The 13,754-nt window shown below is 40.6% G+C and overlaps 2 gene segments (V, D, J or C); both read left to right on the top strand.

The window, feature by feature from the left end:
• Positions 1–2,651: 2,651 nt before the first annotated feature.
• LOC130514589 (Ig heavy chain V region 5A-like) lies at positions 2,652–3,117 on the top strand (the record flags this gene model as incomplete). The annotated part of the segment is given in 2 exon segments: positions 2,652–2,738; positions 2,828–3,117. Coding segments are annotated over 2 exon segments (330 nt in total), but the record flags the coding sequence as incomplete, so codon positions are not given.
• A 3,890-nt stretch (positions 3,118–7,007) lies between these two features.
• Positions 7,008–8,286, top strand: LOC130514575 (Ig heavy chain V region 23-like). The segment is given in 2 exon segments: positions 7,008–7,354; positions 7,443–8,286. Coding segments are annotated over 2 exon segments (363 nt in total).
• The last annotated feature ends 5,468 nt before the right edge of the window (positions 8,287–13,754 follow it).

Genomic DNA, 13,754 nt, shown 5'->3' with positions numbered 1-13,754 from the left:
TTTACTTCTGTCCAGGTCCATCCTATACATATCATGTGTTTCCAGAGCAAACTATTCCCGAGGCTTCAGAGGCAAAGCAGACAACTTATCTTTACACAACGCAAACATGTCGCTCAAAACTCAGTATGAGCAGTCAGTGCTTGGATGATGACTAAATAAGAACATTCAGTGTCTAACCTAAGCAAGAACACACCAGTGCATGTTTCCAGTTCAGTCATTCCAGTCCATTCCTTCCAGTTCAGTCATTAAAAAGTCATTCAGTCCATCTGTCCTGAAGGAGATCTAACTTCACATTTACCGTAGGTCTAGTATGAACTGGATCAGACAGGATCCTGGAAAAGGACTGAAGTGGATCGGTGAAGGATTCACTGATACCAGCAGAATGACAATGCTGGCAGTGTGAAAGGATGTATAGAAATCAGTAAAGACAACATCAACAGTATGGCTTATCTGAGACTGTTCAGTCTAAATCTGGAGGACTCTACTGTGTATTACTGTGCCAAACACACTGGTTGAAGAGAGCAGAGAGGCTTTTCTGAAATTCCACAGGATATTTGTCCATTTAGACCAAAAGGTGGGAGCAGAATACACAGAGTCAGATCTCTCAGTGTGACAGTTGACGTGGTTTTTCATTTCCTGTTTTGAGTCAAGATCATCACTTGAACAATCCATCCCAGCACAGGAATATTAGCAGCAGTAATGCAATCATGCTAAAAAAAAAAAAAAAAAAGGCAATATCTTCACATTTATTATCAAGCATAAAAAAAAGTCGGATTAGATTCTGGTATAAGTCTTGTTGAAACCTTCAATAAAAATGTGTTTGGTTGAATGATTGGTTGGCTGATTGATCGACCTGTCCCTCTGTCTGTCTATGTATGAAGTTAAATTGCACATTCTTGTATCTTATTCATTGTATTAATTATTTACTTGAAAATAATACAAAAAAATGTCATAATTAAAATAATTTCAATGCAGAAAATTGAGGCAGTCAAAGGCCGGTTTCTCATCTCCAGAGACAACAACAGAGCACAGCTGAATCTGCAGATGAACAGCCTGAAGACTGAAGATTCTGCTGTTTATTATTGTGCTCGATACGCACAGTGACTGAAGTCAGTTCAGCAGCTGTACAAAAACAAACACTTCTTATATTTACTGCTGTGAAGAGCAGAATTGAACACTGACAATTGTATTATTCCAGGCATTTTAAATTCATATTATTATATTACCTTTTATTTTTAATAAATCTCATAAATTCAGATAATTCATTAACTATTTTCAGCCAAAAATAACACAATAACACAATACAATACAACACAATACACCAGTACATGCTTGAATGGATCAGAGCTACACTCATTAACGTTGACTATTTGGGATGAATATATGAGGAATAATAGCTTAAACATTATGAATACACACACATGGCCTTCGCTGTTGGCTGGTTAAGGCGGAGACTTAGCAAACTCAGGGTTTTAAGCATTAACATTTTTACCCCTTCACCCACCAGCACTCTCTCCAATCACTTTTCACCTGCAATGGTCCTATCTTTGTTCAGCTACAATTAACCTCTATCAAAACTATCAAAACTATTTTAAAATGGACTAAGGTGATTGCAAAACTGTTTCTATTTCCCTGGAATCCCTGATGCAGTTCAATACATTTCATAGCTCTCTTTTGAATTTTTTGTTGTGTTTCTCACTGTTTCTTTTGGGAGGCCTCAGGTGTCTGTCCTGGGACGACTCATTCTTGGTCTATGATGCAATATCCTTTTTTACTGTTGAAAGTAGACAGGAACAAATACAAACATCAAAGTTCAAGTGAGATTTATTTCAATCAATCAATCAATCAATCAATCAATCAATCAATCAATCAATCAATCAATCAATCAATCAACCAATCAGTCAATCTTTATTTAGAATACCATCTGTTACATTCTAAATTGTTTTGAGGCACTTTACAGAATCCCAGGGCCTGACCCTAACAAGCAACAGTGGCAGGAAAACCTCCCCTTTAACAGGAAGAAACTGTTGCAAATCTGCTTCGTAGGTTCGGACCGTGAAACGACCAGAGAATCCGTGATCTTCAGTAAAAAGTTTATTAGACACATTTGTTGTCCTTTTTACAATACGAGAGAAACATTCTCCGTCTGCCAACAGATAAGAAAAGTGCTGGACCTTTTTGGGTGTTGGTTTATATTCAGCAGAAAAGTTAGCAACAGTGCTCAAATGGTCATATGATTAACTGACGACGCCATCTTATTACCTTAAATGATTATGTTCTGTGTAAGTTCCGGTACCTCATGAGCCAGTCACAAAGTGGCACCAAGAAGTGTGATTAAATGCCTGCACGTACGCACATTCTTCAGTATATGCATAAGTCAGTTCTAGTGATTCAAAGTTACATGATAAACTTGTGCTACACAGGAAGTTTCACAGTCGATTTCATAGTAAATTTCCACAAAACCTTAAACAGGAATTTCATGAATAAGGTTACAATAAGGTAACTAACAGCAGACCTTTATATGTAAAACATGATTTGACTGGAGGTTTCCACTCTTCTATTGGCTCTATTTGGTCAACAGTGATGCTTCACATGTTTGATCCTATGCAAATTCAGAGTTCTTCTTTGTTCCTCAGCTATAAAACCATCACATCAGACTGTCAGTGGAGTTCTCTGCACCTGACTTTCAACATTAACCATGTTCTCTGCAGCTCTGCTGCTGCTGTTGGCAGCTGGATGTGAGTCTCTCTCTGTGGATTTGTCAAAGTCAGCAGTTGATCTGTTTGAGTGTGATTTTATAATCAGCATTTTCTTTGTTGTTTCACAGGTGTGAAGGGTGAACAGTTGACACAGCCAGCCTCTGTGACTGTGCAGCCAGGTCCGCGTCTGACCATCACCTGTCAGGTCTCTTATTCTGTTAGCAGCTATTACACAAACTGGATCAGACAGCCTGCAGGGAAAGGACTGGAGTGGATTGGAAATGGTGCTGGATCTAGCACATATTATAAGGATTCCCTGAAGAACAAGTTCAGCATCAGTTTAGACTCTTCCAGCAACACAGTGACTCTAAATGGAGTGAATGTGCAGCCTGAAGACACTGCTGTGTATTACTGTGCCAGATACACAATAACACAAAGCATCAGTGGAGCTGAACAAAAACCCCTCAGAGCATCAACACAACATCACCAGAGGGGGCGCTGTCATACCAGGAATGATTCTGCACCCAAACATGTTGAGGGTTTAGTCAGAAATGTTGAGGAATCATGCTTAAGATAAATATTTTTTAATCTGAAATATTTAAAGGCAATATGAAACCTAGGTTTACAGCATTACAAACTATAAAAACATTTTTGGATTGCTTTTGCACAAATGGACAACTTCTAATTACTTATAATATTCATGATGACTCTTTTTCCAGAATCAGTAACCTTTGATCTCCTCATTATCTTGCAAGTAAATTTTACAATGTGAAATAGTTCCATAAGGACACAGCAACATAAATACATTTGTTTCTCAGTGATTTCTTTGATGATCTCAATTGCTTATTTTAACATGTATCAACTAAAAGTGCACAGACTCGTACATGATTTTTAAACATAGATCAGTGTTTTATATTCTCACTTGAACATTCATGATCAAGTGATGACTCATGGAAAAAAGTGTATCTTTATTTCATGATGTAAATTAAGTATTTGAAGAAAGGTTTTATGCAGAATATACTCATATGTCAGTGACTGCATGGAATCTGGAATACGTTTTAAAAACAATAAAATGAGGGTTTTCCCTGGGCATGTTCTAAGGGGCTTTCTCTGCAACAGTTTTCATTTGAAGCTTGATTGAAACTGGTTGGTGTGAAATGTGGGGTACCTCAGAACTCAGTACTGGGACCACTGGTGCACTATTAGTTGGATGAAATTTAAAGTCTCAGATTATAAACGCACATCATCCAAAGAGGAGGAGGCATCACAATCAAATCCAGTTGTTTACTGAGGAGGAGTCAATGCAAAACTCAGATGTGTTCCACGTCTACTTATGTGAGAGCAGAGAGGAGGACAGAGAAGAGGGGACACACAGTTGAACATGATGGACTGTAGGACAGGACTGCTGCTTCTAACTATCTGCTGGGCAGGTGAAGATCTTCACTCATCCTGATTGTTGACACACTTTGATTTTTGTCATCAGCTGATTAACTTGATGTTTCATCTTCTAAACAGGTGTTGATGCTCAGACTCTGACCCAGTCTGAACCAGTGGTTAAAAGACCTGGAGAATCTCACACACTGACCTGTTCAGCCTCTGGATTCACATTCAGGAGCTAGGGATGCACTGGGTCAGACAGGCTCCTGGAAAAGGACTGGAGTGGATTGCTTATATTTACAGCAGCTCATACTACTCTGAGTCAGTCAAAGGCCGGTTTATCATCTCCAGAGACAACAACAGAGCACAGCTGAATCTGCAGATGAACAGCCTGAAGACTGAAGATTCTGCTGTTTATTATTGTGCTCGATACGCACAGTGACTGAAGTCAGTTCAGCAGCTGTACAAAAACACACACCTCTTATTTTCTGCTATGAAGTGCAGAACTGCACACTGAACACTGTTTTTATTTTTAATAATTTCTGCTTTTTATATCTTTAATTTACCTCCTTACTTTTTAATAATTTACAAACTATGTATATGTTTATGCATTTATTAAACCCATCAGTAACAAATACATCACATTTCCCCCTCAAATAATTCAATATTCTGGTAGCTCAATTACATTGTATTGATGGTAAATTATGCATAGTTTTGACTGATTGACCTCGAGGTTTTTTGGAGTATCTGAATATTTTAGTTGAAATCTTCCCACATTGGGGGTCTACCTTCATTTAACATAAATTATTCTTATGGAATAGTTCACTTCAACAACAGCTGATAAATTCTTGTTGATCCAGCATTTTTCTGTCAAGTTATTTTTAACCTGCAATGGTCCAATCTTTGAGCAAAAACAATAACCTGAACTCTATCTTATTTCCCAACAAACTATGTTAAAAAATGGTACAATGACAACTTTATTAATCACCACACTCCTGAGGATTTCCTGCAAAAATTCAACTGATTTCACAACCTTATTTGCATTATGAATTAAATTCGGAGGAACAGATTGACCCAAAAATTTGTCTGGATTTAGTTGTGTTCTTTTATGGAATTTGGTGGAAAACAATTAGGATCTGACTGAACGGGACCACAGTGAAAATATCCAGCAGGAAAAGAAGCACAGTGAGTCAGGATTTAGGCTGAGAGACGAGCAGGAGCAGATGGTGTTGGCAGGTCTGCAGGCAGAGAGACAGCGCTGATGAGCAAAGAAATGACATCTAAAACTATGACTACGGGAATGAAAACTAAGTTGAGCCGATGACCAAAGATTTCACATCAAACCGGCAGAGAACGTGGAGAAGAGACAGCCTGGATGACAAGAAACATGTGGACAGTGCCTCCCTGACCAAAAAAAGAAAGTGTACATAAATAAATTTTAATATTTTCCAATGACATGTGTTAAAAATTCATTTAGAGTAAGACTACACATTGTTGCCATTTTCTTGAGTTAAAAGTGCCGAATTTGAGTTTTACCGATCAAATCCAGGGCAGAAACCCCGGGTGAGGCAGAGGTGAATTGTGCCCCACGTCTGACTGCATGATCCACTACAAACTGGGTTGCATGATGTGTGCTAGTTTTTGTTCCTCAGCATATCGCTAATATGAACTTTACATGCATGTGTGAGAGAAATATTCCTGCTGATCGCACAACAGAGAGCAGAGAAAAGTCAGCAGGTGAGGCGTGCAGTACTCTGCCTCAACTCAAGGGAGCGGACGCAAGCTGGCAGGTGCTTTCTCGCTGCAGTGCTGCTTCAACAGAGGGAATCCTGTCCTTAAAGAATTATTATTTTTTTGTGATCATTTTAATAGGCAAACTTTATTAAAATTTATTGAAGAACAGATTTTAAAGTTTAAAAAATAACAGAAATTTTTACTGTTGGTCAAAATTAATTTGTGCTGCACACATCTCTGCACTTTAAGTTGTTCACAGAATATATGAATTTCTTAAAACGCAAGATGGGTGCTCTATCCATAGCTATAAAAGAAAGTTCTTTATAGGACAAATATGTTCCTGTCTATATGTTTGTGTTGGATTGTGAGTGTAATTGAAACAGGAATGCTGATGGGATATGAAGCATTATCAGTTGTTGTATGCTGTTGGAAAAATGGTGAAATAAGATTTTTTCAGTTCTTACCATCATCAATCTGACTCTTGAGGAGTCAGTGCCTCACCAGCCATGAACCTCACCGCACATCACTGCTATTTAATACATATTGAATAACACAATCCTCAATCTACTGACAATGGGAGGACCAGTTTGTGGAGTTGGGCCCATTTGCTCAGGATGAGTTGGTATAGTTATGGTTGGGTAGGGAGCTTTGAAATAAATTATGTCTCTAAATACCAACAAAGATATGGAAAGGATTGTGCATGTGTGTGTGTTGTGGTGTGTGTGTGGTGTGTGTGTGTGTGTATGTGTGTGTGGTGTGTGTGAGCAAGAGAGTCAGACAGAGAGAGAGAAAGAAATGAGGACTCTCACCACTGAAGAATGATGGCGATAATGCTGGTTTGTGTTTCCACACGTTTTGACTGACTTGATCTCATCCAGCTTCCAGACTCACTGGCATTAACCAAAATGATGCCTTGAACAAGTTTTAATGACACAAACATACTTTAGTAACTCTGTGACAGCAGAGAATGAGGAGGCTGCAGACACAGATGAGGTGCACAAACATCTATAAACCATGAAAACAAACAGCAGAAAAACATTTTAGAGCAAAAAGAAAATGATGAATTGATGAAACAAACAATCTGATTTCAGTAGAATGATGATGATGATGATGATGATGATGATGGTGATGGTGATTGTCTGTGATCAGATGTACGACAGGTTAAATTCTAGAATATAGAACGCTCCCTGCAGACATGTTTAAAAGTCTACATTTCTGCTCAGTCTAATGTGATCAAAACAGTCATGTGACACAATTTATACAGGTTCAAGTTCATTAAACATATAATGGATCACCATGGATACATTTCATGATGAATGATTCTGAGTGTCTCTCTTCAGATTGTCTTGGGGTGTTTATGAAAATGTCCCAGAGAGGGACGTCTATGCAAACTCTCCCTGTCCTATAAAAACAGCAGGAACTTGTGACAGGAGCCTGGAGCAGTTTTACACAGTTCTGCTCAGATCAGAGCACAGAACTGCAGTGTCAGCACATAATGGAGAACACAGTGATCAGAGGTTTACTGATCATTGTCACTGTTCACGGTGAGAACATCAGGGCTGCTGTTACTTCTGTGGACAGGTCCAGAATGGGCTTGACCTGGTTGTTGGGTGTATTTCTATTGTCTTTCAGGTGTTTGGAGTGAAAGACTGGATCAGTCTCAGCCTGAAGTAAAAAGACCTGGAGAGACAGTGAAGATGTCCTGCACCATTTCAGGGTTTGACATGACCAGCTACTATATCCACTGGATACGACAGAGACCAGGGAAAGCTCTGGAGTGGATCGGGTTGATGAACGCAGGTTCAAACTCTGCTAGCTATGGAAGCTCTTTCAAAAGTGGTTACGTGATGACTGAAGACGTGTCCAGCAGCACTCAGTACCTGCAGATCAGCAGCCTGACAGCAGAGGATTCTGCTGTTTTCTTCTGTGCTCGAGAAACACAGTGACTCCAGAGAGAGGAACAGCTGTGCAAAAACCTCCACAGACAACAAACGTGCCTCCTTCTCAAAAACTGAATTACAATCTTCATAAAGATTTACCAGGAAAGTTTTTCAAAGTATTTCCAGCAGTTTCTTTCTTAGGTGCACATAAATAGACATAATGTTTAAGACTCTCCTGTGTTGGTTTATTATTTTATTTAATCATCATTTGTGTCTCATCATCTTTGCCCCGTCCTTGTGTATTAAAACCACTTCTCCATCTGTCCTCAACCAGAGAGTGTTTTGTTAAAGTGTCCAGTGGGCCCCTCATGTCTTTGACCGGGTTATCTTGTGTTTTGGTTTGGACTGCTGTCCTTAAAAGTTTGACTTTTTTCCTCTCCTAGATCGATTGATTGGTTTGATCCCTGACGCAGTTCATTATATTTCAGAACTTTCTTTTGGATTTTTTCTTGTCCTCCTCATCAAGATCCATTGATTGGTTTGATCTTGTGAAATTAATCTGTATTCTTCCAAAACTGTTTTGCATGTGCTGAACTTCATATGAAAAACATGATTTGACTGTAGGTTTCCACTCTCCTATTGGCTCCATATGGTCAACAGTGATGCTTCACATGTTTGATTCTATGCAAATTCAGAGTTCTTCTTTGTTCCTCAGCTATAAAACCATCACATCAGACTGTCAGTGGAGTTCTCTGCACCTGACTTTCAACATTAACCATGTTCTCTGCAGCTCTGCTGCTGCTGTTGGCAGCTGGATGTGAGTCTCTCTCTGTGCATTTGTCAAAGTCAGCAGTTGATCTGTTTCAGTGATATTTTATTCATAATCAGCATTTTCTTTGTTGTTTCACAGGTGTGAAGTATGAACAGTTGACACAGCCAGCCTCTGTGACTGTGCAGCCAGGTCAGCGTCTAACCATCACCTGTCAGGTCTCTTATTCTGTTAGCAGCTACTGGACACACTGGATCAGACAGCCTGCAGGGAAAGGACTGGAGTGGATCGCTTATATCAGCAGCAGTGGGGGCAGCCAGTACTACTCTGAGTCAGTCAAAGGCCGGTTTATCATCTCCAGAGACAACAACAGAGCACAGCTGAATCTGCAGATGAACAGCCTGAAGACTGAGGATTCTGCTGTTTATTATTGTGCTCGATGGTCACAGTGACTGAAGTCGGTTCAGCAGCTGTACAAAAACACACACTTCTCATATTTACTGCTGTGAAGAGCAGAAGTGAACACAGACTACTGTATCATTTTAGGCGTTTTTAATCCATATTATTATATTACCTTTTTATTTTTAATAAATCTTATAAATTCACATAATTCATTAACTATTTTTAGCCAAAAATAACACAATACAATTTGACACAATACACCAGTACATGCTTGAATGGATCAGAGCTACGATGATTAACGTTGACTATTTGGGATGAATATATGAGGAATAATAGCTTAAACATTATGAATACACACACATGGCCTTCGCTGTTGGCTGGTTAAGGCTGAGACTTAGCGAACTCAGGGTTTTAAGCATTGACATTTTTACCCCTTCACCCACCAGCACTCTCTCCAATCACTTTTCACCTGCAATGGTCCTATCTTTGTTAAGCAACAATTAACCTCTATCTTCTCTTTCAAAACTATTTTAAAATGGACTAAGGTGATTGCAAAACTGTTTCTATTTCCCTGGAATCCTTGATGCAGTTCAATACATTTCATAGCTCTCTTTTGGATTTTTTGTTGTCTTTCTCACCTGTTTCTTTTGGGAGGCCTCAGGTGTCTGTCCTGGGACGACTCATTCTTGGTCTATGATGCAATATCCTTTTTCACTGTTGAAAGTTAAGACAGGAACAAATACAAACATCAAAGTTCAAGTGAGATTTATTTCAATCGATCAATCAACCAATTAGTCAATCTTTATTTATATACCATCTCTTACATTCTAAATTGTTATTCAATTTGGAGGCCTTACAGATCCCAGGGCCTGACCCTAACAAGCAACAGTGGCAGGAAAACCTCCCCTTTAACAGGAAGAAACTGTTGTAAATCTGGTTCGTAGTGTCGGACCGTGAAACGACCAGAGAATCCGTGATCTTCAGTAAAAAGTTTATTAGACACATTTGTTGGCCTTTTTACAATACGAGAGAAACATTCTCCGTCTGCCAACAGATAAAAAAAGTGCTGGACCTTTTTGCGTGTTGGTTTATATTCAGCAGAAAAGTTAGCAACAGTGCTCAAATGGTCATATGATTAACTGACGACGCCATCTTATTACCTTGTATGATTATGTTCTATGTAAGTTCCGGGACCTCATGAGCCAGTCACAAAGTGGCACCAAGAAGTGTGATTAAATGCCTGCACGTACGCACATTCTTCAGTATATGCATAAGTCAGTTCTAGTGATTCAAAGTTAGATGATAAACTTGTGCTACACAGTAAGTTTCACAGTAGATTTCATAGTAAATTCCCACAACACCTTAAACAGGAATTTCATCAATATTTTAAAAGGTTACAATAAGGGAACTAACAGCAGACCTTTATATGTAAAACATGATTTGACTGTAGGTTTCCACTCTTCTATTGGCTCCATATGGTCAACAGTGATGCTTCACATGTTTGATTCTATGCAAATTCAGAGTTCTTCTTTGTTCCTCAGCTATAAAACCATCACATCAGACTGTCAGTGGAGTTCTCTGCACCTGACTTTCAACATTAACCATGTTCTCTGCAACTCTACTGCTGCTGTTGGCAGCTGGATGTGAGTTTCTCTCGGTGGATTTGTCAAAGTCAGCAGTTGATCTGTTTGAGTGTGATTTAATAATCAGCATTTTCTTTGTTGTTTCACAGGTGTGAAGTATGAACAGTTGACACAGCCAGCCTCTGTGACTGTGCAGCCAGGTCAGCGTCTGACCATCACCTGTCAGGTCTCCTATTCTGTTAGCAGCCATCACACAAACTGGATCAGACAGTCTGCAGGGAAAGGACTGGAGTGGATTGGATACCATCGTGTTGGATACACCCCATATTACAAAGCTTCCCTGAAGAACAAGTTCAGCATCAGTTTGGACTCTTCCAGCAACACAGTGACTCTAAATGGAGTGAATGTGCAGCCTGAAGACACTGCTGTGTATTACTGTGCCAGAGACACAATAACACAAACCATCAGTGGAGCTGAACAAAAACCCCTCAGAGCATCAACACAACATCACCAGAGGGGGCGCTGTCACACCAGGAATGAATCATGACAACAACATTGAGGCGGAAATGTTGAGGAAAAATAATGGAGAAAAAGACTTCAGAAATTAAATTAAATGTAAAAACTATAGGAAACATTTGAGGGATAATGATCACAAAAAAAGGAAATAGAAAATCAGAAAACGTTTTTGAATTGCTTTTACACAAATATATCAAGACCAATGACTGAAAATACATATGATAAATGATTTCATAGAATTCTAAACCTCTGATTTTATTATGCAAAAAGTAAATTTCACATGTATGAAAAATTGTTTCATAAGGATAATGCAGCAACAATACATGTATTACTCTGTAATTTCAATTATCTCAAGAGTTAATTTCAACACTAAAAATAAAAGCACACAGCCAGTTGATGATTTTTTTAAACAAAGATCAGTGTTTAATACTGTCACTCAAACATTCATGATCAATTGATGACTCGCTGCTGATTGTGAAGTGTGGGGTACCTCACAAATCAGAACGAGGACCTCTGGTGCATCATTAATTGGACAAAGTTACCGTAAGTGTCATTGATCATAGGCTCACATCATCCAAAGAGGAGGAGGCATCACAATCAAATCCAGTTCTTTACTGAGGAGGAGTTGATGCAAAACACAGATGTGTTCCACGTCAGAGAAGAAATGGACCACTTCTTGTCAAAGTGACAGGTTGACCTTTCCCTGAACCCGCCCACATCTGTTCCCCCCCCCCCCCCCCCCCCCCCCCCACCTCCCTTCCCCGCCTCCCCGCCATTTTTTAAAAGGGTGGATCCCCCACCCGCCCCCACCTCCACCCTCCTCCCGAGGAGGGTGGATCCCCCCCCCCCCCCCGCCTTTCTCGCTTGCTCATCTGTTTTTAATAAGGGCAATAGTTACAACACAGTGACAAAACAATTTTGCCATAGTCCTGGCATAGCCATCCGTGGACAACATGAGTAGTTCTACATCCTTGATTGGTGAGACGGCTGTGACCGTTATAAGAGAATTGTGTGGAAAAGTAGTTGAAAAATCCACGGTGTTTGTACAGCGTTCTCAGACGTCACCTTGTGAGCCTTTGCAGCAAGAATGGTCTTTGGAGCCTTATAGTCAAACAGGGAGTTTTGGGTATGTGTTCCGTTACAAGACGGGGGAGCTGATTCTCTATCAGCGGGAAGAATCTTCCAGTGAGGGGCCTATGTTGTCGGCTACGATGTCTTCCAATGACTGGGGTGTGTTGAAACTGATCAAACCGAGAATGGTGTGTGTGACTGAAGAAGACTGTGAAGAAAGAAACAACACAGAACAGAAACCTTCCACAGAACAAACATTTGTGAGCATTTGGTTGACGAAAACCTCGGGTACGGGAAGATGGTTCTATCGTGCTAGCTACAAGATGCAGATGGAAGAGATGTCAGTATTTTGTCTTGGATCTTTTTAGCTCAGACTGTGGGGTTTTCAGCAACGTGTTGACTCTACCTCTTGCAGCATGGATCGAAAAGATGCATGAAATGGATGATAAAATCACAAAATTTTTTCACCATTGTCGTCTTTGGAACAACACTGTGGTGACGAAAAAAAGAGTCCTCCCTCGTGTAAGCCCACACCCATATCTCAAATGTATAAAAGACGTTCGTCTGAACCATACGTTACCCACTACCGGAGTGAAACACTAAGGAGAGCATGTCTACCAACAGAAGCGTCAAGAGCGGATCTGACACTCCGAGCAATTCCTATCTGTGGGATGAGGATGAGACACAAGCGGAACGCCCTCAACGTCGGCTTCGGCCTCGCAGGCTGGACTTTGACTCACTCATCCAACGCTGGGATCCCACGGATTTTAAGGAGTCTCTCACTCCTTGTCTAAGCCCTCCACCAACCCCACCCCTCGGACGCTCGGCATCGGATCCTGGGGTGTCCAGTCCTCACTCACCCTCACTGACACCACCCGTCAGAGACTCAGCATCACTTCCAGAGCTGTCCGAGTCTCTTCTCCAAGGCAGAGATCCTGCGCCGTCTCCGGCTTCTTCACGTCCAGGTTCTCCAATCTCTGTGAGCGGTGTGGAGAGTCTTTCACGCTCAACAACCCCTGATCTGCCTTTGCCCGACGACGCATCGGATCTCCCCGGGGCTGTATGTAACGGTGCTGACCAGCTTGACGGCTGGGCATCTGAATTCTTTGGTCTGGTAAAAAAAGGCGTTCTTCATCTACTTAGCGTCGTCCTGGACCTGTACAAGGGTGAGGTTTGCAACGGATGTCGGATCGACCACCCCAGCCAGCGCCAACACCAGTGTTTGGATGTGATCGAACCGGGTTTCTACCGCAACAACTTTTACATGTTGATGAAAAGACTCTACACACCCAAGTTCATTCCTGCTATTCAAAATTTCCTGAAAGCGTGCGGTGTCAACGCTGACTACGTGAAAGTCAAGATCGCCGCAGAGACCCTTTTGTTCGAGCTGAAATCCAACGAATTAATCTACACTCCCATCCAACAAATGTACGAGAGTATCGCCGACAACGACAGCGAGATTAAACAGGAACATCTGGACACGGTGACTCAGTACTGGACTGAAAACACTTAAATCTGAAAATGGTGTTTTCAGATATAAAATGGGGAGCTTCTGGGGAAAAGTTGTAAACGATGTAGAAGGTGTCAAGATCCAGTTGATCAAGGGTCAGATAATAAACATCTTGTACCAGGCTATTGAGAACAAAACGGCTTCAAACAAAAACATCTTGCTGGAAAAAACCAGAACGTGTGCAGGACCCGCACTTTGGGAAGAGATGGTAAA

Source organism: Takifugu flavidus, chromosome 18 (genome assembly GCF_003711565.1).
Source record: "Takifugu flavidus isolate HTHZ2018 chromosome 18, ASM371156v2, whole genome shotgun sequence".
Classification (NCBI taxonomy): domain Eukaryota; kingdom Metazoa; phylum Chordata; class Actinopteri; order Tetraodontiformes; family Tetraodontidae; genus Takifugu; species Takifugu flavidus.
Note: the sequence above shows the minus strand (reverse complement) of the source record. Positions and strands in the feature narration are given on the sequence as shown.